The sequence below is a fragment of the Myotis yumanensis genome, unplaced genomic scaffold, assembly GCF_028538775.1.
Source record: "Myotis yumanensis isolate MYYU_CA2020_CCGP unplaced genomic scaffold, mMyoYum1.0.hap1 SCAF_23, whole genome shotgun sequence".
Classification (NCBI taxonomy): Eukaryota; Metazoa; Chordata; class Mammalia; order Chiroptera; family Vespertilionidae; genus Myotis; species Myotis yumanensis.
This window is the reverse complement of record NW_027223774.1, coordinates 6611107-6636965: the sequence shown is the minus strand read 5'-3', so window position 1 is coordinate 6636965 and position 25859 is coordinate 6611107. Positions and strand designations below refer to the sequence as shown.

Genomic DNA, 25859 nt, shown 5'->3' with positions numbered 1-25859 from the left:
AAGCCACGCGGGTGCCCCAGAAACAAACTTGCCCTAGAAATCACCTCCCCTGAAGGCACTGGAAGGTCCTGAGTATACTTGGTGTGTTCTTGGGCTATTTGCCCTCAAAACCAGTCGTGTAGTCAGCGGAGGAAATACAGGATCCTGGCCGTGGAGCCTAGGAACTACATTACCCAGAAGGCCGCGCGTGGAATGCCACCAGGCTGAGCCAATGGAAGCTCAGAAAGGGCGTTTCCGTTTTCCTAGTTCTGGTGCGCCGGACCCGTAGTCTTTTCTCCATTTTGTCTTAAGCGGTCGGCGGTACCTGGCTCAGTCCCGTGGAGAAGGCTGGAGAGTGCTTTTCCCCACCTCGCAGCCAGTGGTTGGAGCTTCCAGTGGTGCTCACAGCGCACACGTGGGATTGAAGCTCGGAGTCGCCACCAGACCCGCCCAGGGCCGGGACAGGGACCGCCATTCCTGCAGCGGCTTCTGCTCCCGCCCCGCTCCGACTACAGAGGACAATGGCGGCGCCGGTGCTGAGGAGCTGGGATGAGGTGAGTGTGTCCCCCGGGTCCTCAACGCCTCTTACACCGAACAGCACAGCCCGGGTGCAGGCGCCTGTCCTGCAGCTCAGTCCCGCTTGGAGGACCGTGAGGAAGGCGGAGGGGAGGGAGGAGTGTTGTGGCTTCTGAGGACACAGCAAGTGCAGGGCAGAGAGGACGGGGGTGACTTGCGTCTGAAGGTCCCTGAGGATGTGGCTGTGAGTATTGACGGAAAGATCAGAGGCTGCAGGGAGGACGGCACAGACTCATTCGGAGCTTTCCCGGCTGTGAGTCCATCAGGGGCCTGGGATGGGCCTGGATCCGGCTGGACTACAAGCTCTCTACACGCCATATGCCAAGTTCATGGGTGAGTCCAGCGAGATCCAGTGGCATTGGAGCAGAAAGGGGCAGAGCTGGGGATTGAACCTGGGATCTGAGATGGGAAAGGGATGAACATTACCCAGTGGTGAGCACATCTGGGGGAAGTGTGAGCTGATGGTCCCGGGACCTGCTGTGGGGACTTACAGTGAAGCATAAACCCATGCTTGGCTTTGTCTTGGAGGCAGGATCTAGGAGACTGCAGTGGTGTTGCCTTGTAGGAAGGCTGGGCTCTGCAGGCATCGCCAAAACCTTAAATGGCATTGCTCTCTACTCTCCTCTCCCTCAATCCTTCCCTCCCAACCCAGCTGCTCTGCTGAGGGCCATCACAGTGAGTAATGGGACTGTGATGAGAGAGCAGCCTGCACTGGCATTAGGGCCTGGTGTCCACACTAACCGGGTGCCCTGGACGAGGTTGAGGGTGGGGAAGATGTGTAAGGAGTAGAGTTACTGGTTCTCAGAAACGCAGCTCTGGTTTCAATTGTCTCCATTCTGACAGGTTGGCGTGACCTTTGAGGACATTGCCCTGTACTTCTCCCAGGAGGAATGGAGCCTCCTTGATGAGGGTCAGAGACAGCTGTACCTGAATGTGATGCTGGAGAACTTTGAACTTATATCCTCGCTGGGTAAGACCCTCACTCTCACCAGAGTCCTGGACTCGGCTTTGAGGTTTCCCAGGCCCCATACCCCTGGGTGTGCTCTGTTCTCCCAGGTAGACTGTGGAACTGCTGGATTTTCCAGTTTTCTGGGTAGTTGCTGTCCGGGGGAGGGTTGGTCTGTTTCCACTGCTCCCTTATATTCCTGAAGTCCCAATACTCCCCACTGCACTACATTCACAGGGAAGGACTTGTGGTCGGTAGTGTTGTAGACATCTAAGGGATTCCACCTTAAGTAGTGAAGAAAGCATTTTCTGAGGAAAAAAAGAAAGAAAGAAAGCATTTTCTGTATTCCTATTTGTCATGTGTAAATATTATTTGAAAAATTGCCTCTACATCCTTATCCAGTTTATTAACTAATTTTGTTTAGTTAAAGAATCTTTGGAATACCTTGTATATTTTATATATTAATTGCTTATTTGATACAGGAACACATAATTTTGCATGTGCTTAATTGTGCTTTGTGGATATTGCTCCCCCACACCTGCTTTTCTCCAAAGTCCATGTTTTTGGCAACTCTGCATTCTGCAGGTCTAGTGCCCCCATGTTGCTAGCAAGCTCAGGTGCTTGTTACTAGTGCTCAGCAATTAAATATTGTTAATGAAGTCATATAGACTTTGCTTTTGAGGCAGAGTCATTGCATTGTTATTAGCTTGCAGTATAGTATTAACATACCTTCATTATTCCCAGGGAACTCCAACTATTTGTGTGAATGTCTGTCCATATCGCAATATTAGCTTTATTTTGCTGATCATAGCCGAATCCACAATATCTCCGAGAGATTCCTTCATATGATTTTCGAGTATTTTCTCCCGTCCTCTTGATTGCCTTTCATTGCATTTTTTTAAATTAAATCTTCATTGTTCAGATTATTACATTTGTTCTTCTTTTTTCCCACCATAACTCCCCTCCACCCAGTTCCCACCCCACCCTCCTCCCTCACTCCCCACCCACTGTCCTCATCCACAGGTGCATGATTTTTGTCCAGTCTCTTCTTGCATCCCCCACACCCCTTTCCCCCACAAGAATAGTCAATCCACTCCCTTTCTGTACCCCTGATTCTATTAAAATCACCAGTTCATTCTGTTCATCAGATTATTTACTTGATTTTTAGATTCACTTATTGATAGATGTGTATTTGTTGTTCATAATTTGTATCTTTACCGTTTTCTTCTTCCTCCTCTTAAAGGATACCTTTCAGCATTTCATATACTAGTGGTTTGGTGGTGATGAACTCCTTTAGCTTTTCCTTATCTGTGAAACTCTTTATCTGACCTTCAATTCTGAATGATAGCTTTGCTGGATAAAGTAATCTTGGTTGTAGGTTCTTAGCATTCATCACTTTGAATATTTCTTGCCACTCTCTTCTTGCCTGCAAAGTTTCTGTTGAGAAATCAGCTGACAGTCGTATGGGTACTCCCTTGTAGCTAACTGACTTTCTCTTGCTGCTTTTCAGATTCTCTCTTTGTCTTTTGCTCTTGGCATTTTAATTATGATGTGTCTTGGTGTGGTCCTCTTTGGATTCCTTTTGTTTGGGATTCTCTGTGTTTCCTGGACTTGTAAGTCTATTTCTTTAACCTGGTAGGGGAAGTTTTCTGTCATTATTTCTTCAAATAGGTTTTCAATATCTTGCTCTCTCTCTTCTTCTAGCACCCCTATAATTGGAATGTTGGTGCCCTTGAAGCTGTCCCAGAGGCTCCTTACGCTATCTTCGAATTATTGGATTCTTTTTTCAATTTTCTCTTCTGTTTGGGTGTGTTTTGTTTTTGTTTTTGTTTTTTATAAAATATATTTTATTGACTTTTTACAGAGAGGAAGGGAGAGAGATAGAGAGTTAGAAACATCGATGAGAGAGAAACATCGATCAGCTGCCTCCTGCACATCTCCTACTGGGGATGTGCCCGCAACCCAGGTACATGCCCTTGACCGGAATCGAACCTGGGACCTTTCAGTCCGCAGGCCGTCGCTCTAGCCACTGAGCCAAACCGGTTTTGGCTGCTTTTTCGTATTTTAAATTGTTGACTTGGTTCTTTCAATCCTGTAGTCTGCTGTTGGTAGTCTGTATAATAGTCTTTATTTTAGTCAGTGTAAGCTTAATTTCTAATTGGTTTTTTATCACAACATTGAGGGTCTCATTAGATTTCTTATAGATATCATTAAGTTTATCGGCAGTTTCTAGAAAATTATTGAAATACCTTAAAAGTGTGGTTTTGAACTCTATATCCAGTAGTTTCCTTTCCTCCATTTCTGTCATTTGTGTCTTTTTTTTTTGTCTCCGAATTTTTTATGCTTCCCTGTGTTGATACAGTGGTTTTCTGTGCTAAGTGTCCTCGAGGGCCCGGTGGTTCAGCCTCCCCTATTACCTAAGGTGGACACTCTTGGTGCACCCCCTTGTGGTCTCTGTACACAGTCTTGTTGTAGTTAAGCCTTGATTGTTGTACGTATCACTGGGAGGAATTGACCTCCAGGCCAATTGGCTGTGAGAATCAGCTGTGTCTGCAGTGGGAGAACTTCTGTGCTGGAGACACCCTTCCGGGGCAAGACTTGCTTCAATGAGGCTTTGGTGCTCACTGAGTCTGCCCCCTGAGTGTGTCCTTTATGTTTCCAAGGAGCTGCAAATTGGATGGTCCCACTCTGACCTCTGGGCTTCCTGGCTCCTGGATATCTAGGGAGGTGCTAATCTAACCTTTGCCTGAGGCTATCCCACAAAAGACTCCCTGCAGGCCTTGGGCGGGGCGGGTCCCAAGGGATCAACAGGGCGAGGCTAGCAGTTATGGCTACTCTCAGTCCTGCCCTCAGAGGCTTTGCTTCTCAATGTACCGGTAAATCGCTGCAAGCCCTTCAGAGAGAAAGCTGCCCTCGAGTTCCAACCACTGCCAGGCAGTCCCACTTCTCCTGTATGAGTCTGGGTCCCTAGAGACTCACCCGGAACTGGAGCTCAGAGCCTGAGACTCCCTTCCGATTGCAAAAGACAACAGCGCCCTCGGCTGACAGCCCGCTCCGAGTGTACCTCCGCACCTTAGTATTTTCCTTCAGCACTACGCCTCCTCTGAGTCTCGGTATGTTTTTCTCTTTACTTCTAGTTGTAGAATCTTCACTCAGCCAGCCTTCCTGTGGTTCTGGGTGATGTTCGTTCAGTCTTTTAGTTGTATTTTTGAAGTGGTTGTGCGAGGCAGCAATCTCCGGCGTTTACCTAAGCCGCCATCTTGGTTCCCACATTTTGTTTATTGCTGTTGTGCAGTGAAGGCGCTACTTTGTTGCAATCTGGACTATTCATTTTTTCTATTTTGTGTGGTGGTTGGTGTCACATTCAGGAAATTCTGTCCAAAACAAACCTCCAAAACGTTTTCTCTAGGTTGTCCTGAAGAATTTTTAAGTTTTAGCGCTGACATTCAATTCTGTCCTGCAGGTTGAGTTAAATTTTATCAGCAGTGTCCAGCTTTGTTGTTTTACATGGGAATGTCGATTATTACCAGCACCATTCGTTGAAGAAACTATCTTTCCTTCCTTCTGTGGCTGCTGCTTTGTCACAGATACTTGAAAGTCTGTGCCTGGGCTTATTTTTGTTTTTTGTTCTTTTCTGTTGATGTATGTGTCTGTGTTTCTCCAGTAACACACTGTTGGCCTGCTTTCTCTTTGTAATAAATTGAAGTCAGGAAGTGTGATGCCACCAGCTTTCTTCTCACTCAAGATTGATTTTGTTAATGGAGGTTTTGATTCCATTGCAAGATTCTCTCTTCATTTCTTTGTAAAATACCATTGGAATTATTGGGATTGCATTTGATCTGTAGATTGCTTTGTGTACTACGGCTGTCTCCACCATATTTCATTTCCAGATCCTTGAACACAGGTTGTCTTTCAAATTATTTGTGTTTTCTTCCATTCATTTCATCACTGTCTTAGAGTATTCAATGTACAGATGTTTCACATTTTGGTTGAATTTATTCCTGCGAATTTTATTGTGGTTTTTTTTTTTGTTGTTATTTTGTTTTGTTTTTAATCTATTTTATTGATTTTTCACAGAGAGGAAGGGAGAGGAATAGAGAGTTAGAAACATTGATGGGAGAGAAACATTAATCAGCTGCCTCTCGCACACCTACCACTGGAGATGTGCCCACAACCAAGATACATGCCCTTGACCAGAATCGAACCTGGGACCCTTTAGTCCGCAAGCCGACGCTCTATCCGCTGAGCCAAACTGGTTAGGGACTCTTCAGAGTTCTTAATCAGGATAAATCCTTTCATTTTTCAGGGTTACTGAGTGGTTTAATTGAATCTTCTTTTTTTTTTTTTCTTTTTTTTTTTTTAAATATATTTTATTGAATTTTTACAGAGAGGAAGGGAGAGGGATAGAGAGTTAGAAACATCGATGAGAGAGAAACATCGATCAGCTGCCTCTTGCACACCCCCTACTGGGGATGTGCCCGCAACCAAGGTACATGCCCTTAGCCAGAATCGAACCTGGGACCCTTGAGTCCGCAGGCTGACGCTCTATCCGCTGAACCAAAGCGGTTAGGGCGGATCTTCTTTTTAAAAAAAAAATGTATTTTATTGATTTTCCACAGAGAGGAAGGGAAAGGGATGGACAGTTAGAAACATCGATGAGAGACAAACATTGATCAGCCGCCTCCCACACTTCCCCCCTGGGAATGTGCCCACAACCAAGGTACATGCCCTTGACCTGAATCGAACCTGAGACCCCCCAGTCCCCAGGCCGGTGCTCCATCCACTGAGCCAAACTGGTTAGGGCAGAAGGTACTGTTTTGCACATCCTTTTATCCAAGTGATAAAACCAACAGCAGTGAATGAGAGTTCCAGATCCTGCAGATACTTGCCAATAATTTACAGTAATAAAAGAGAAACATGGTAATTAGCATACAACCGCTACCCTTTTCATTGGCTAATCAGTGAGTATATGCAAATTAATTGTCAGCCAAGATGGCGGCCGGCAGCCAGGCACTGAAGCAAGCATGAGCCTTGCTTGCTGCGGACTCCAATGTTCCCCGCCTCAGTTGCCGGCCTCTCAGATGCAACTCTAAGCAACTATGTTCTATGTTGCAAATAAGAAGCTAAACAAAACACCAGAAACCAGCCAGAATGAAAGCCAGCAGACCAAAACTTTGTATCGATGTTTTCAGCAGCGAGGCCTCAGAGCTAAAGCTGGCCCAGAATAAAAAAAAAAAAAAAAAAAAGAAAACAAGGAGCAGTTGGAAGCTTCAGTCACTTGCTTCCAGAAAACAGCCCTCAGCCCCTCACCCAGACTGGCCAGGCACCCCAGTGGGGACCCCCACCCTGATCCAGGACACCCTTCAGGGCAAACCAGCCGGCCCCCACCCATGCACCAGGCCTCTATCCTATATAGTAAAAGGGTAATATGCCTCCCAGCACCGGGATCAGCGTGACAGGGGGCAGCGCCCAAACCTCCTGATCGCCCTGCAGCTCTGTGTGTGACAGGGGGCGGGGCCACAACCTCCCTATCCACCCTGCTCTGTTCATGACAGGGGAAGGCGCCCCAACCCCCTGATCAGCCCTGCTCTGTGTTTGATAGGGGGGAGCTCCCCAATCCCCTGATTGCCCTGCGGCTCTGTGTTTGACAGGGTGCAGCGCACCAACCCCCTGATGGGCCCTGCTCTGTGTGTGACAAGGTGCGGCACCCCAACGCCCCCCCCCCCCCTTATGGGCCCTGCTCTGTGCCTGATAGGGGGGAGCTCCCCAACCCCCTGTTTGCCCTGCGGCTCTGTGTTTGACAGGGAGCAGCACACCAACCCCCTGATCAGCCCTACTCTGTGTGTGACAGGATGCGGTGCCCCAACCCCTCCCCCCACGGGCCCTGCTCTGTGTGTGACAGGATAGAGCCATAACCTCCCTATTGGCCCTGCCCTGAGTGTGACAGGGTGTGGTGCCCCAACTCCCCTATCGGCCCTACTCTGTGAGTGACAGGGGTGAGCTCCTCAACCCCCTGATTGACTCTGCTCTGTGAGTGACAGGGTACAGACCCCCAACCCCCCTGATGGACCCTGCTCTGTGAGTGACAGGGGGCAGCGCCCCAACCCCCTGATAGACCCGGCTCTGTGGGTGACAGGGTGTGGCGCTGCAACCTCCCCATTGACCCTGCCTTGAGTGTGACGGGGCGGTGCCCCAACCCCCCAATCGGCCCTACCCTGAGCATGACTGAAGGTGGCATCGCAACCTCCCGATCTGCCCTGCTCTGTGCATGATGGGGCGGCGCCCTGACTCCCCAATCGGCCCTGTTCAGAGCCTGACCAGTGGCTGCACTTAGGGATTGGGCCTGCCCTCTGCCACCTGGGAGCAGGCCTAAGCCAGCAGGTCATTATCTCCCGAGGGGTCCCAGACTGCGAGAGGGCACAGGCCGGGCTGGGGGACCCCCCCCCCAGTGCACAAATTTTTGTGCACCGGGCCTCTAGTTAATATTATAAACCTTTTTAATGTTAGCTCTCCTAGTAAGTAAATCCTGGAGGAACAAATTTGAGTTTACCTGGAGAGATGATATTGAATATATTTCATATATTTTTTGAGATTGAGATATTATCCTTTATCATTTCTTCTTTACATTTGTGTTCTCTTTCCTGAGGAGCCTTGATTTTCCACATATTGCTGAAGGGTACTTTCACTGGAAATAGGACTCTATTGACAGTTCTTTTATTTTTAGACTTTACGGTTTCTAAAAGGAAACCTATTGTCATGAGAATTACTTTTTCCTTATAGATAAAGTGCTATTTGTCAGTCAGAACTTTCAAGATTCTTTTCTTTGTTTTTATTGTTCAGAAATTTGACTATGATGTGGGTGTTGATATCTTTGGGTTTATTTCATTTTGTATTTGCTCACCTTCTGAAATTGAGGGTTTCTGTCTTTTGACCAATTGGAAGATTTTTCAGCCATTATTTCTTCAAGTACTCTTTCAGCTGCATCTTCTTTCATTTCTTCCTGGACTCCAAATGTTACAGTTTTATTTTATGGTGTGTTTTTTGTTGTTGTTTTTGTTGTTGTTTTTGTTATGACTCCACTGGTTCCTGTGGTTCTGATCTTTTTCTGTTGCTGTTTTCAAGCCCTTTTTCTCTCTATTCTCATTGGATATTTTTATGGTTATATTTTCTAGTTCCCTGAGTGTTTCCTCTGTTTTATCCTTTCTGCTTTTTTTTTTTAAAATATATTTTATTTATTTTTTACAGAGAGGAAGGGAGAGAGATAGAGAGTTAGAAACATCGATGAGAGAGAAACATCGATCAGCTGCCTCCTCCACATCTCCTACTGGGGATGTGCCGCAACCAAGGTACATGTCCTTGACCGGAATCGAACCTGGGACCTTTCAGTTCGCAGGCCGACGCTCTATCCACTGAGCCGAACCGATTTTGGCTACCCTTTCTGCTTTGAGCCTATTTACTGAGTTATTTATTTCAGTTATTATAGTCTTCTGTACTATAATTTTCATCTGGTTTTTCTTTATAGCTTCATTTTCGTTGCTGAGACTTTCTATTTACTTGCCATAACTTGCTTTTTTTCCCATTTAAGGATGTTCAAAATCACTCATGTAAAGATTGTTTTGATGGCTGCGTTAAACTTATTATCAAATAACTCTATCATCACTAATAGTGTTAGTCTCTATTATCTTTTTTATTCAGTTTTAGATCTTTCTGCTTTGTATGACTAATTTGATCATTGAAACCTAGAAATTTTGAGCATTATGAAACTCTGGATCTTTTCAAGCCGTTTTATCTGGGTTGCTTTGTTACTGCTCTGGTAAAGGGAAGGGTGAGATGCCATCTCATTATTTCAAGAAGACAGTACATGCTGAAACCGGTTTGGCTTAGTGGATAGAGCTTCGGCCTGCAGACTGAAGGGTCCCAGGTTCGATTCTGGTCAAGGGCATTTACCTGGGTTGCGGGCACATCACCAGTAGGAGATATGCAGGAGGCTGCTGATCGATGTTTCTAACTCTCTATCCCTCTACCTTCCTCTCTGTAAAAAATCAATAAAATATATTTTAAAAAAAAAGAAGAGAGTACAAGTCCAGGTGCCCCACTTGGCTCAAGGTTTGTAGGTGTCTGTGCGTCTGGGGAGGGGTCGGGGGGGTCAGGGGGAAAATGGGTATTCATTATTGTTCTGAGTTGGTGGGAGTTCTGGCTCCATACTAATCTTCTGCCAATATCTCCCCCGGTAGAGGGATAGGTCTTCTTTGTTTCTATATCTTACGGATTCCACTTACATGACCCGGAAATGACTCCTTCCCGGGACTGACTCCCACCTCTGACTCCTGCCTGGCGCTGCTGGACTTCCAGACTCGGCCGTCAGTGCTGGGTCAGGATTGACTTCCGGTGTTCGGTTGTCAGTTCGGTCATTTAGGCCGCCAGGGCCCCTAGCTGTTTATATAATTAGATTCCTTTTACATAGAGAGGAAGAGAAATGGAGAAAGAGAGAGAGAGAGAGAGAGAGAGAGAGAGAGAGAGAGAGAGGGGTGGGGAAGAAACATCAATCGGCTGGCTGCCTTCTGCACACATGCAAACCGGATATGAAAGCCTCATTCTGATATGTGCTCTAACCGAGACTGGACCCTCCACCCTTTGATACACTGGAGTATGCTCCATCCAACTGAGCCACCCTGACCAGGGCATTCTGTGGTGTTTAAAATAAAAAATTTCCAATTTTTTAGAGAACAGGCCACTAAGATCAATGAGAATAGAAGCACAGTGGCTGATAGTGGTAACGCTAACCCTTTATTTTTATTTATTTATTAAAATATATTTTTATTGATTTCAGAAGGGCGTGAGAGTGATAGATAGAAACATCAATGATGAGAGAGAATCATTGATTGGCTGCCTCCTGAACGCCCCCCAACGGGGACGGAGACTACAATCCGGTCATGTGCCCTTGCCCGGGATGGAACCTGGGACCCTTCAGTCTAAAAGCTGATGCTCTATCCACTGAGCTAAACCAGCTAGGGCTAACCCTTTCGTTTTAATACATTTTTATTGATTTCTCATAGGAAGGGAGACAGAGAGAGAGAAACATTAATGATGAGAGAGTATCACTGGTAAGCTGCCTCCTGCATGCCCCCTTACTGGAACTGAACCCACAACAAACTTCAGCCTGTGACATGACTGGAATGGAACCTAGGACCTTTTGGTCCCTGGACTGACACTCTATCCACTGAGTAAACCAGGTAGAGCTGACTGTTACTGTATTTATTTATTTATTTATTTACTTAGTTAGTTAGTTATTATTAACCCTTGTTTTTGACCTTAGGTATCTTCAAATGTGCTTCCTCACCCAGTTTCCTGTCATCCTATCTATGCAGTTTTCCTTATTTGGTATTCTGTATTACTGTTTGTCTTCATGGTACTCTTATTCCCATTTCCTGTGGGATGTTTTTCTCATGGATAGCTGTCTACTTACTCTGGGATGGGGAACGTTTTTCTGTCTCTCATTCTGCCATCTTGCTGATGTCACTCTCATAGGTCTTTTGTCTGTGATCTCCTTTGTGCATTGTTGTTCTACCACAGCACTGACCATCCATATTTTTAGTTTTTCTTTTAAGATTTGCATCATTTATCCCATGCAGTGGCTCAACTGGGATTTAGGAGGCAGAATCCTTTGTGCATCACAGGAGAAACATGCCTTTATCAATGACAGGCAATACCAGCCGTTCGCAAACTACGGTCCGCGGGCCAGATCTGGCCCATTTGAAATGAATAAAACTATTGAAATAAAAAAAAAAAAGACCGTACCCTTTTATGTAATGATGTTTACTTTGAATTTATATTAGTTCACACTTCATCCATGCTTTTGTTCCGGCCCTCTGTTCCAGTTTAAGAACCCATTGTGGCCCTCGAATCAAAAAGTTTGCCCACCCCTGGACTAGACCCTGAAGCAGTCTTGCCTTGGTGAAGGGCTGTGGGGGTAGTTTTTACGCCTGGGCTTTGTTACATTTATAACTAGGAACCCATTTTCTTCAACAATGTTGTCTTACCATTGCCCACTCCTCACCCAATTCTACTTCTTCTTGCTTGATGTTGACACTTTTCAGTTTTAATACTGATCATTGTACTTGGATTCCCAGCCCATGGATAACCTTAACCTCTCTAAACTTTTCACCTCTACCTCTTTCACACATCTCGCTTTATTGCATTCTAATATTGTTCCATGCCTTTAGGCCTTAGAGTGCACGTGTATTATTTATTATTTTGGTGCTGAACATTATGTGCTCTAATATGGTTGATCATTTATGGTTTTGAACACATTGGAATTATTCTACACAGACTCATATCGCCAGCATGAACGGTCCTAAAGGAAGCCATCTGTGGAGTAATAACGAGCAGACACTGCCTCTCTTCTTTTTGTGCCAGCCTATGCTTCTGTCCTCCCTTGGTGATATTTTCCTCATCCAGTGACCTTTTGGGTCATGTTATGTATAACAGCCATATCCTGAGAGTCTGACTCACTCGTCTTGAAAATCATTGTAGGGAATCATGTCTAGTCATGACAGAGAAACATCTGTGTTGAAGATATTCTGGTTTTGTCAGGTCAACATGCACTTCACCTACGTTTCCTTTTGGTCAGGTTGGTGCTGTGGGGAAGAGAATGTGGAGATCGTGACTGAACAAAAAGTTTCTGGAAGATTGTCACAGGCAAGTAATCCAAATTTACTCTTGTCTTCCCAGAAGAGTCACCCTGTGAGAGTTGTGGGCTAGTCTTGGGAAACATTTTCCACGTGTTGAAGCTGCAGGGAACACAATACAGAAGATACTGTTGAGCTGTGGGGCATGTGCAAAAAGATTTTCTTTGTGTGCAAAATTTCACCAGCAGCATGTGAGAGAGAAGACTTTCATTAGAGGTGTGGAAAGGCTGTCACTTGCAAACAGCTGGAAGTTCAATGTGTCCCAGAATCATTTCACATGCAGGGATGTTGGGCAGGTTGTCCTTAATCGCTCAGGACATCTCCACCTAAAGGCTACTCAGACCAGGGACAGACCAAATGCTATTTTTATGCGTGGGCTGGCATTTGAAAGGAAAAAAAATTGTTTCAGCAGAAAAGAAAGTAAGAAAGACATTAGTTGCTCCCACATGTTTATTCAGGAAAAAGGTGTCCATCTTGGAAGTGGTTGTTGTGTGTGCTCTTAGTGTGGTAAATATTTTACCGAATTTTCTGGTTTTCATTTTCAACAGAGAGTTCACACTGGAGAAAAGCCTCACCAATGCAGTGAATGTCAAAAATCTTTTACCACTAAGGCCATCCTTCGTCGTCATCAGAGAGTTCATACAGGAGAAAAACCTTATAAGTGCAGTGAATGTGGAAAATCTTTTAGAAGTGGCAATGGTCTCCAATATCATCGGAGTGTTCACACTGGTGAAAAGCCTTATCAATGCACTGAATGTGGGAAATCTTTTATCTATAAGACCGACCTTCATTGTCATCAGAGAATTCATACAGGAGAAAAGCCTTATCAATGCAGTGAATGTGGAAAATCTTTTACAAGGAGCAGTGTTCTTCAACATCATCAGAGAGTTCACACTGGAAAAAAGCCTTACCAATGCACTGAATGTGGAAAATCTTTTACCTATAAGACCGCCCTTCATTCTCATCAGAGAGTTCATACAAGAGAAAAGCCTTATCAATGCAGTGAATGTGGAAAATCTTTTACCACGAAGTCCCACCTTCATCGTCATCGAAGAGTTCATACGGGAGAAAATCCTCTTAAATGCAGTGAATGTGGAAAATGTTTTCAAAGTTTCACTGGTCTCCAATATCATCAGAGAGTTCACACTGGAGAAAGGCCTTATCAATGCACTGAATGTGGAAAATCTTTTACCAGTAAGACCGATTTTCATTGTCATCAGAGAGTTCACACAGGAGAAAAGCCTTATCAATGCAGTGAATGTGGAAAATCTTTTACCACGAAGGCCAGCCTTTACAGTCATCAGAGAGTTCATACGGGAGAAAAGCCTTATAAATGCAGTGAATGTGGCAAATCTTTTAAAAGTAGCAGTGGTCGCCAATATCATCAGGGAGGTCATACTGGAGAAAAGCCTTATCAATGCAGTGAATGTGGAAAATCTTTTACCAGAAAGATTGACCTTCATCGTCATCAGAGAGTTCATACGGGAGAAATGCCTTACAAATGCATTGAATGTGGGAAATGTTTTAAAAGTAGAATAGGTTTCCAATATCATCAGAAAATTCATACTAGAGAAAGGCCTTATCAATGCAGTGAATGTCAAAAATCTTTTACCACTAAGCACAATCTTCATTGTCATAAGAAAGTTCATACGCAAGAAAAACCTTATAAATGCAGTGAATGTGGGAAATCTTTTACCACTAAGTCCAATCTTCATTGTCATGAGAAAGTCCATACGCGAAAAAAACCTTATAAATGCAGTGAATGTGGAAAATCTTTCATATGGAAGTATGGCCTTCGTTATCATCAAAGTCTTCATACAGGAGTAAAGCCTTATAAATGCAGTGAATGTGGAAAATCTTTTATAAGGAACAGTGGTCTCCAATATCACCAGAGAGTTCACACTGGAGAAAAACATGAGTGCAATTAATATGAGGTATCTCTCAGCCAAATTTCTAAATTCGCTCTCTGCATAAGATTATAAATGTGAGACAATTCTTAGATATGTAGGAAATGTAGTTTCTTAGTTAGGACTTAACAAGAGTACAAGAAAATTTGTGAGTCCTCATTTTTCTGAATTTTATCTGATACATTTAATCACCTACATTATGTAAAGTTCCCATAAGAGTTTTTGTAGTTGTCTTTGTTTTAATGTCGGAACACTATGTAATTATGTTGCAAGTTCTAACATATAGAGATGTCCTGCCAGATCTATGTCGCTTCTTATTTCTGTTGTTGATGATATTTCACCTGAACCACTTATAAGGTCCCTACAAATGGCATCAATCACCATCCTCATGTGCCCAGTGAAGCTAACTCTGTTGTCTTTTTTGTTGAAGAAAATGAGGAATACCCGAGTCCATAGTTCGTTCTTGTTTCCCTGTCATGCGTTGCCACATGGGACTCATTACAGATGGCCCCAGTAAACATAATGTTGCAGAGGGAATGCTTTCCCTGCAGGCCAATGATGAATTTATTGAGTGCCTTAGTCATCAGTGGAAGAACTGCCTGTCTCATATCTCTTTGGTTTGTACAATAATGAAGGCTTTTTACCAAGACTTTAATCTTGGCTGTTCTATTTACTGTGTGGGTTAGCTTTAAGAAGGTCGGGGCTCTCCAAGCATGATGAGGTGAACAACTTTTATGGGGTCTCAAACCTTTTTGCCCTTGGGACAACAGTATGGTGCAGAAATTAGCTCAGTAGTTTTTGGCAAATTTACACTGCTGCCCATATTCTCCTAAGAAATACTCTGGACTCTCTAATCCTCATGTGATGTCTGGATGCTTTGAGACAGAGATCACTCCAAAGAGGGGGTAGCTGTGACAACCTCAAGTGTGTCTGGGAGCATTAATTTTTTTTTCTTGTTTGCAAGGGATGCCAATACATGTGAAGGGTATGTCTTGCCCAGGTGTTGCAGAGGGCCATGTGCCCTAATGCCTACAATTTCACCGGTGATGTTTACTGGTTTGAGGACCATAGAAGTGAGGGAAACCCTTTCACTGAAGAAACACTGACCTAATAATTGTTTGGACGAGACTGCAGCCCATTAGATGGAAGGGTCCTCACCTAACTGGGCATCCAGGAATTGTTTTCAGGAAAAGACTACAGCAGTTCTGTGCACACATATCCATGGGACCCCAGGCATGTTTATCTTCTGTGGAGCATTCATTGTCATTGATTATAATCGAGATGTTTTGTGGCTCTTGTAGCTTCTCAGATGTTCCCATCAGAGGCATTGGTGCTCAGGCAGCAAAACAAAGATGGAGACAAATGCTGTCGTTAGTCCAAGGATGTTTCTTTTGTGGTTTTCGGTGAAAGTTCTTCATTGTTTGTTAAATTTTTTGTACTGACATGAAACTCTCACCCAGAGGGCATATGAATGTGGAATGAATATAGAGTTGCAAAACCTGTTCTTTTAAAATAGATGAACGTACATTTGTTTTTATGTTGAACCATTTTTAACAGCTGTAATGAGTAAGTTACATGTGTTAAGTATAGTGTTTCATAAATCTTTTTTATTTTTAGTTTCTTTTGAAGTATATTTTATTGATTTTTTACAGAGAAGGAGGGAGAGGGATAGAGAGTTCAAAACATCGATGAGAGATATCAATCAGCTGCCTCCTGCACACCCCCTACTGCGGATGTGTCCGCAACCAAGGTACATGCCCTTGACAGGTATTGAACCTGGGACCCTTCAGTCCTCAGGTCGACGCTCTATCCACTGAGCCAAACCGGTTCGGCCATAAATCTTGATATGTACATGAAACTGAAACCATCATTACAGTCCTAATGCTGACTGTGTGTTTCACTGTGTAATTGCTTCATTACCTATTTTAAGGTGTCCCTGTTCTTCAATGCTTTCCTAGTTTCCATGGATTTACATTTCATTTTCTTTCTTTTTTTTATTCTATTTTAAAATAATATTATAATAAGTATTCCAAACGGTATTACATATGTGTCCTCCCCCCCTCCCCCGCCCTTGACAATCCCCTGCCCTCCCTCACCCCCCAGTGTCTTATGTCCATTAGTTATGCTTATATGCATGCATACAAGTCCTTCGGTTGATCTCTTACTCCCCTCCCTTCTGCCCCCCAACCCTCTCTGGCCTTCCCACTGCAGCTTGACAATCAGTTTGACGCAGCTCTGCCTCTGTATCTATTATTGTTCAAAAGTTTGTAATGGTCTTTATTATCCATGAATGAGTTTAGATCATGTGGTATTTTTCCTTCATTGACTGGCTTATTCACTTAGCATAATGCTCTCCAGTTCCATCCATGCTGTTGCAAATGGTAAGAGTTCCTTCTTTTTTACAGCAGCATAGTATTCCATTGTGTAGATGTACCACAGTTTTCTAATCCATTCATCTACTGATGGGCACTTAGGCTGTTTCCAGATCTTAGCTATGGTGAATTGTGCTGCTATGAACATATGGGTGTATATATCCTTTCTGATTGGTGTTTCTGGTTTCTTGGGATATATTCCTAGAAGTAGGATCACAGGGTCAAATGGGAGTTCCATTTCCAGCTTTTTGAGGAAACTCCATACTGTCTTCCATAGTGGTTGCACCAGTCTGCATTCCCACCAGCAGTGCACAAGTGTTCCTTTTTCTCCACATCCTCTCCAGCACTTGTCGTTTGTTGATTTATTGATGATAGCCATTCTGACAGGTGTGAGATGGTACCTCATTGTTGTTTTGATTTGCATCTCTCGGATGATTAGTGACTTTGAGCATGTTTTCATATGTCTCTTGGCTTTCTGAATGTCCTCTTTTGAAAGGTGTCTATTTAGGTCCTTTGCCCATTTTTTGTTGGATTGTTTATCTTCTTTTTGTTAAGTTGTATGAGTTCCCTATAAATTTTGGAGATTAGGCCCTTATCAGATATGACGTTGGCAAATATGTTTTCCCACGCAGTGGGTTTTCTTGTTTTGTTGATGGTTTCTTTTGCTGTGCAGAAGCTTTTTACTTTGATGTAGTCCCATTTGTTCATTTTCTCTTTAGTTTCAATTGCCCTACATTCCATTTTCATAGAGAATTTTATTTTTTGTTTTAATTGATTTTTCATAAATACTTGTAGATTTATTCAAGTTATATTAGTGACTCAACTTTTTTTCTGATATTCTTTTTTTAAAATAATATATTTTATTGAGGGAAGTTTCCAGAACCCTTGGTGTGAGGTGGAGGAGCGGCTGCTGCCTCAGCTGCGCGCAGCAACAGGCTCTTTCCAGCTCCTCCACACCTGCCTCAGCCTGCTCACCGGCTGTCAGATATGATGAAAGCAACCACTTACTATGATGTTTTGGCGGTCAAATCCAGTGCCACCCAGGAAGAACTGAAAAAGGCTTATAGGAAGCTGGCCTTGAAGTACCACCTTGATAAGAATCCAAATGAAGGGAGAGAAGTTTAAACAGTTTTCTCAAACTTATGAAGTGCTCTCTGATGCAAAGAAAAGGGATGCATAGTGATAAAGGAGGAGACCAAGCACTTATGGAAGGTGGAGCAGGTGGTGGTTTTGGTTCCCCGATGGACATCTTTGATATGTTTTTTGGTGGAGGAGGAAGGATGCAGAGAGAAAGGAGAGGTAAAAAAGTTGTGCATCAACTCTCCGTACGTTAGAAGACTTACATAATAGTGTGGTGATAAAAATAGTTCTAGAAAAGAATGTGATTTGTGATAAATGTGAAGGCCGAGGTGGTAAGAAAGGAGCTATAGTGCGCTGTCCAAATGGCCTGGTACTGGAATGCAAATAAACATTCATCAGATAGGCCCTGGAATGTTTCAGCAAATTCAGTCTGAGTGCATGGAGTGCCAGGGCCATGGGGAAAGGATCAGTCCTAAAGATAGAGGCAAAATCTATAACAGAAGGAAGAAGTTTGAGAAAAGAAAACTCTATAAATTCATATTGAAAGGTTATCAGAACATAACATTCCATGGTGAAGGAGACCAGGAATCGACTGGAGCCAGGAGATATTATCATTGTTATAGATCCAAAGGGCCATGCTATTTTCACTCGACCAGGAGAACACCTTTTCATGTGTATGGACATACAGCTGGATGAAACATTGTGTGGCTTTCAAAAGTCAATAGCTACTCTTTCTTTTTTTAAATATATTTTATTGATTTTTTACAGAGAGGAAAGGAGAGAGACAGAGAGTCAGAAACATCGATGAGAGAGAAACACCGATCAGCTACCTCCTGCACATCTCCTACGGGGAGTGTGCCCGCAACCCAGGTACATGCCCTTGACCAGAATCAAACCTGGGACCTTTCAGTCCACCGGCCGACACTCTATTCACTTAGCCACAGTGGTTTCGGCCCAATAGCTACTCTTGACAACCGAACCATAGTCACCACCTCTCTTCCACATCAGATTGTCAAGCATGGAGATAGCAAGTGTGTATCCAATGAAGGCTTGGCAATTAATCGTAGACCATATGAAAAGGGTCACCTAATTGTGGAATTTAAGGGAAACTTTCCTGACAATGGCTTTCTCTCTTCTGATAAACTCTTTGCTGGAAAAACTCCTACCTGAAAGGAAGGAAGTAGAAGAGACTGATGAAATGGACCAGGTGGAACGGGTGGACTTTGATCCAAATCAAGAAAGATGGCGCCATTACAATGCAGAAGCATATGAAGATGATGACCATCATCCTAGGGGTGGTGTTCAGTGTCAAACCTCTTAATGGGGCCAGTGAATAACACTCACTGCTGGCATTTTATATAAGTAGTGAATGAGTGAAGGACTGTAACCTTAATATGCTCACTACTTGCTATTGTTTTTGTTTTAATATTCAAGTATAGTAGTGTTTTAAAAGTTATATGAAGAATAAACTCAAATATAAAAGCTCTGAAAAAATATATATATTTTATTGATTTTACAAAGAGGATGTGAAATGGGTAGAGAGTTAGAAACATTGCTCAGTCCATCAGCTGCCTCCTGCACCTTCCCTACTGGAGATGTGCCTGCAACCAAGGTACATGCTCTTGAGCAGAATCGAATCTGGGACCCTTTGGTCCACAGGCCAGCACTGTATACCCTGAGCCAAACTAGTTAGGGCTCTGATAGATATTCTTATCATTGATATATCACCATCAGTTTTTCCATTTAAATATTTGGTTATTTCCTAACAAAGCTGGTAATAACTAACATTTCTGTATAATTTCTTGTATGTATATAAGTGTTATTTACCTTGATCAAAAATTCAGTGCATGTCTGGGTTTTGAGTAGATGAATGTTTAAATTTACAGACATTAGCAAATTGTGATCTAAACAGACTATACCACCAGGGCTAGTGTGGCTCGGTGCTTGGCCATCATCTAATACAGCACAGGGTTGTGGAGATGGTTGCCAGTGGGGATATGTGCTTAGCTTGTAGGCTAGATCCACAGAAGTGGGTGTGCAGGGGGCGGGCTTGCCGATATGGCACTCTTCCATCAATGTTTCTCTCCCTCTCCCTTCTCTCTCTAAAAATTACTAAACTATTCTTTAAAAGTAGAAAATAAACTTTAACTGATTGCAGTTTTTTACATTTTTATGCAGTGTCTTGGGGTTCCACATTCTCCACATCCTAGAGAATAGTTTGTTCAGTCAATCATAATTGATTTAAACTTTTTTTTGGAGACATTTGTGCTGCTTCACTGTTTGATTGTATTTTTTCTAGGAATTTATGGTGAGCCTTTTCTCAGAAGTGTGCTTGTTGAGTCTGTATCTTTGTTAAGACATCTTATATGTTCTGCCTAATGTGCTATGAGTTTTGGCAATTTTCTTTAAGAATAGGATTGTGGAACAACAAAGATGCATGTTGGCATTTCACTCATTTTGTGCATTTTTACTATAAAAAATAAACTTTATTTGTATTGGGATGATATGTTTTAATATTTTTTCCTTAAAAGATATTTTAATTGCCCTAGCTGGTTTGGCTCAGTGAATTGAGCATCAACCTTCAGACTGAAAGGTCCAGGGTGAGCTTCTAGTCAAGTGCAGGTGCCCAGGTTGCAGGCTCAATCCCATGTGGGGACTGCAGGAGGCAGCCAGTCAATCATTCTCTCATCATTGATGTTTCTCTCTCTCTACCTCTCCCTTCCTCTCTGAAATCAATAAAAATATATTTAAAAATAGTTTAATTTATTTTACTAAGTTGATAAATATATTTAATTGATTTTTAAAATAGTTTCATTGATTTCATAAACCAATGGTCAGTAAACTGTGGCTCGCGAGACACATGCAGCTCTCTGGCCCCTTGAGTGTGGTTCTTCCACAATATATAGCATATGTGGACGTGCATGTACAGTGCAATTGAGACTTCTTGGCCCATGCACAGAATTAGGTTTTTGGCCTGGGCGAGTCTATTTTGAGGAAGTACTGTTGCTATATGGCTCTGTTGCATAATGAGTTTGCCGACCATTGTACATAGACCAAAGGAGGTGGAGAGAGAGAGAAAAACAATGATAGCCAGGCGAAGGGGCTCAGTCGACCTATGAACCAGGAGGTCACAGTTCCATTTTCCCTCAGGGCACATGCATGAGCCCCTGCTAGATCACCAGGTGGGGCTTGCAGGAGGTAGCTTATCACTAATTCTCTTTCATCGTTGATGTTTCTATCTGTCTGACTCTTTCCCTTCCTCTGTGAAATCAATTAAAAATTAAAGAAAATTGAGTCCATTGTCTTAAAAAAAGAAAAGAAACATCAAAGATGAGAGGGAATCACTGATCACTGCTTCCTCCATACCCTACTGGGGATGGAACCTACAATCCGGGCATGTGCTCTGACTGGGAATCTAACCAAGGACCCTTTGTCACAGGTTGAAGCTCAAGCACTGGCTCATACCAGCTGGGTGATTCATTACTTTTTAAATGCTATGCCCTGTGCAATGAACATTTTTAATTTTAACCTGCACTACCAACATTCTCCATTACTTTCAGAACACCAGTCATTTGATCCTGCACTAAGCCCTTGCTTTGTCCTCTTCTGCATTTTCCTTGTCTCCTGTCATGGAGGTTCTTGCGTTGGAACATTTCTCTCAGGAAGGCCAGAGGGCACCTGGGTGGGCAGGGTGTTTAAAGAGTCCCAAGGGAATGCAGCGGGAGATAAATGGGCAGTGATCAGACACCCTTTGCCCTGGATCAGGCATCCTAGATTTGAATTTCAATTCTTTGTTATCAATGGGACTTACAATGACATAACCCCTTCTGCTGGTCTAAGTCAGTTTCCTCCTGTGAAAAGCAAGTCTGAGGTAAGTCCCCATGCCAGAGCTATTGGAGAAGGTCCAGTGGTAAGGTGTCCACTTGTGTAATGCGGCTGTGCCTGCAGCCTGCCTTGGCTCCAGGAACTTCAGCCACTCCCTGCAGAGACCTTCCCAGGGAGGCACTTCTCACTCCCCCAATCCCCAAAAGCACCTTTGTCTTTGGGTGCATTTTAGTGAGAAATGGGACCTATAAGAAGCCACTGACTCTGCTGCAGGGAGGCAGGTGCTGTGTGTACTCAGGTCTCATTGTGTTCCCATATCAAATTGCTGAAAAAGCTCAATGCCAGAGAAATGAAGTCAGATTCAAGGAGCTGGATTTTAACTATTTTCTCCAGCATCAGACACACTCTCTACCACTGATGTGCACCCCAGGGTGCCTCAGGTGCAGCTCTTGTTTCCATGGTTGCAGTTATGCGTTTCCTCCCATTCCCTTAACATCTCAGAGTACTTATCCCTGCCCTCCTTGTGTGTAGGGGACACCATCATTTCTCAGTGAAGTGGTTTCTCTTGGCAAACCTTTCAGAGCGAGCAGTTGTTTGTCTGCCTCCCCTTTGATCCCAGCACAGACTATGACCCTCAGGAGACCTCGGTAATTAGGGCTGGGTCTCTGCACTTTCCCCACCTGTTGGGTGTCATACTTCTGTTCTCTTTACTGGGGTGAATTTCATGCTTCAGTTTGACCCCTAATATGTGACACTGACACTCACCCCTTAGAGGGTATAATTTGACATGAATTTTGGGACCTAATATTCGGAAGTGATGCTGGAGTCCTACATGATCCTGGTCTCAGTTGACGGGTGCTCACCTCTTATTCATGCATAGTGCCCACTGCCATGTGATCCTGTCCTCTATATCCCTACTGGCTGAGACAATGGCTCTCAACATACTTTCTCTGCAGCCCGGATCATGTTGTGGACTCCCGTCTTCCTCCCCAGTCTCCTGTGTTTGCACCATTGGTCCTTGGATTGGAACAGAGTCCTTTTGAGTACAAACCCTCACCACAGTGCACAGCACACTGGGCCATAACTGAGGTCCTTACTGTTCTTTTCCTGACAATCTACGCTGACTGACTCTCCACACACAACATTTTTTTTACTGTAGATTAAGTTGTCTTTTCAGATAATGGTGTTTGCCATTTCGGCCTGTTACTCATTTTTGAGTCGTTTCCATATACTGAGCATGTCAACCTCAAAGGCTAACATGAGCCATATAAACAAGGTTTAAGTTTATGTGAGCTGCAAAAAAACAAAACAGAATCAAACGAATTTTTATTGAAATGTAGGTTTATTTCAGTAGAGAGGTTGAATACAAAGGACTGATTAAAATTCTGATGGGCATTCACGCTTAGCGTCATATTGTGAAATGGGTATAGATATGTAACCTTTAACTGACGTAAAGAAAATTTTGTAACTTGTTTGTATTCTCTGTATCTTGATGTCACTCTGTACTTCGGGGACTCTGACACGCTCCAGCCAAGCGTTACACCTGTTTCTATTAAACTTTCAAAGAGTAGGTAGTTTCCACTGGCTTGTTCAAAGAATGGGTTGTGGTTAAAAAGCTCCAGCCAGGTGTGACACCCTACTGGCCGCTGTCGAGTTTGTGACACCCTTTAAAAAGGCTCTTAGGGAAAGGCTCGGGGCTGCAGCAGGATGGGGCTCCCTGTGTGGAGGCACCTGTTGCAGACGCTGGCCAGCTTTCAATAAATCCTCGCTTGCTGCTAAGACCTAATTGGAGTTGGTGGTGTTACTGTCGTGAACATTGGTCCATAACAAAATGAATGATCGTTACTGAATATTCATTGTGGGCCCCCTGCAGCCTGGGGGACCCATCTTTGACAGGCTTGATTATACAGTAGGTATACATTTTAATAAGTTTTTTTATTGTTTTCCCCTGTTAATCTGTGTTATATCCATTTAATTTTTTATTTTATTTTTTAAAAAATATATTTCTATTGATCTCAGAGAGGCAGGGAGAGTGAGAGAAAAACATCAATGATGGCTGAGAATCATTCCTGTGTGCCCCACACTGGGGATCAAGCCCGCAACCCGGGCATGTGCCCCTAACTGGAATTGAACCAGGAACCCTTCAGTCCACAGGCAGACATTCTATCCACTAAGCCAAATCACCTGAGGCTATCCATTTAATTTGTAGACTAACCAAAGAACCTACAAAAGAAGCGAAAATTATTTTGCCTCTACAATGTCATTTTCCTCATATTCTTTCACAATCACTCCCGTAACTCCACAAAATAAAGGAATACTGTTAAGTTTTGGGCGGTGATACAGCCTGTGAAAGAATTCACAACTAAAAGCAATGCAGAGAGTAAGTTTATTTTACTTTCCAAGAGAGGAAAAGGCCAAGTATTGCTAGTCAGTTCAAGGCAGGGAAGAAATGGTGGCTTCTGCTTTTCAGCTGTGCCTGTCACTAAGGGACACTGAATGGAGGCGCCTTGGGCTGAGCTGAATTGTGTAGATAAGAGGGGCTGCCCTTAAAACTTACAGTTTGTTTGTTTTCCAGGAGACAGTCTGGCAGATGTTCTAGGGAGGTGTCTTATCAGTTTCTTTCCCAGCCTATAAGATAGGACCAGAAAAAATGTTATGAAGAGTTCAAAAGAGGCTTGTTTCAGGGGTAGAGGGGAGGAAACTTTCTTACTAGAGACTCCTTGGTATGAGTTATCCCTGAGGTGTAACAACAGCAGGAAGGAGGGGTATGTAAGAATTTAGCCTTAAAAGTAGCTTATCTTGTTCTGCAGTTTGAACAGAGGAGCTCTTTGAATTAGAGGAGCCAGTAATTTTGGGGTTTAATTAGCAAGTGCTTCTCATAAATTGTGGAAGGTCACAGAAAAGAAACAGAAAGACCTTCTTCTTGTCCTTACAAATGCCTCAACCACTTTTAGAACCTAAGGCTTTATTGACCTGAAGAGTGAATACTTCTAGGAGACCAAATGAAGGGACACCAGCAGTACTGGGGGCATTGTGTTCAGGAGGATGTCAGCAATGGGTCCCGAAGGAAATACACCACTCAGTGATTTTTCTCCTGACACCATAGGTTTCAATACTACAGTATGGACAAAAATGATGGTACATAGTAACCATAGGGAGCTCAGGTAGCCTGGCATGGCATGGTGAACCCTAAAAACTCAGAGGACAAAAGTAACCACCTACGATGGTTTGAAATTAAAACTTTCTAAGTAAAAGCAAGTCACAGGGATAGTTATGTCCTAGCCTCCTTTTTTTCATTTGTTTCTTTGCAAAGGTCAATCTTTACCTTATTAAGCCTGTCAATTTCTTTTTGCATCTTGGATAACATACCTTTGGATTTTCAGGGAAATTTCCTTTTTTACAGACTCCTAAGGGCACAATCTCCAAACACAGAAGACCTCAGAGCTAGAATTATTATTGTTGTTGTGTTCAATATTAGCTCTTAAGTATTGGAGAACTTTTTTTTAAGAAAAGTATATTGGCTTTAACCGGTTTGGCTCAGTGGATAGAGCGTCAGCCTGCGGACTCAAGGGTCCCAGGTTCGATTCTGGTCAAGGGCATGTACCATGGTTTCAGGCACATCCCCAGTAGGGGATGTGCAAGAGGCAGCTGATCGATGTTTCTCTCTCATCGGTGTTTCTAACTCTCCATCCCTCTCCCTTCCGCTCTGTAAAATATCAATGAAATATATTTAAAAGAAAAAAGAAAAATAAGAAAAGTATATTGTATTGATTTTTTTACATAGACAAAGGGAGAGGGATAGAGAGTTAGAAACATTGATCAGCTGTCTCCTACACACCTCCTACTGGGGATGTGCCCGCAACCAAGGTCCAGGCCCTTGACCGGAATTGAACCTGGGACCTTTCAGTCAGCAGGCCGATGCTCTATCCACTGAGCCAAACCACTTACAGCTTGGAGAATATTTTAAAAAGAGGTTTGTGTCTATTTTTTTTAAACCTTTTATTCGATCCCAGAAATATCCCTCCTCAGTCCTCCCCACTCTAATTTTTTACCAGTGAATTTCATGTAACCCCGATATGTCTTCTTTGAGTCTCATGTATGAAAAAGGTGCACAACTGCCCTTCCTCTTACCATTACTCAATCTGCTGTTATTTAGCTTCCTGGCAAATATTGCCAACTTGGGTCAAAGAAACTTAGAAAAATTCCCTACAGGTTTGGACATTCCTTACAACAACACCAAAAGCAATTGACTCATGTGAAGCAGGTGCAAGTTACATGGAGGGGTGTCAGCATTTCCAGGGTATCAGCATTGACTGAAGACAGATTTATAAACACAAATTTAGAGCCAACCCAGAACACAGCAAGCTAGAGCTTTCTTGTGGCTGCCAGAGAACTGAAGAAAATGCTCAAGGCTCATGTGGCTTTGTTTGGTATGTGTGTGTGTGTTTCTTTAATCCTCACCCAGGGATGTTTATTCTCTCTCTTT

General features: G+C 43.3%; 1 protein-coding gene and 1 pseudogene across 1 annotated transcript; both read left to right on the top strand.

The window, feature by feature from the left end:
• The first annotated feature begins 301 nt into the window (after nucleotides 1-301).
• LOC138999518 (zinc finger protein 665-like) lies at nucleotides 302-16465 on the top strand. The gene is made up of 4 exons (XM_070401655.1): nucleotides 302-533; nucleotides 1399-1525; nucleotides 12132-12199; nucleotides 12738-16465. Exons 1-4 carry the CDS (start codon nucleotides 501-503, stop codon nucleotides 14115-14117), a joined length of 1608 nt encoding a protein of 535 aa, XP_070257756.1. The 5' UTR covers nucleotides 302-500; the 3' UTR covers nucleotides 14118-16465.
• A 412-nt stretch (nucleotides 16466-16877) lies between these two features.
• On the top strand, nucleotides 16878-23152 carry LOC138999644 (dnaJ homolog subfamily A member 1-like; annotated as a pseudogene).
• The last annotated feature ends 2707 nt before the right edge of the window (nucleotides 23153-25859 follow it).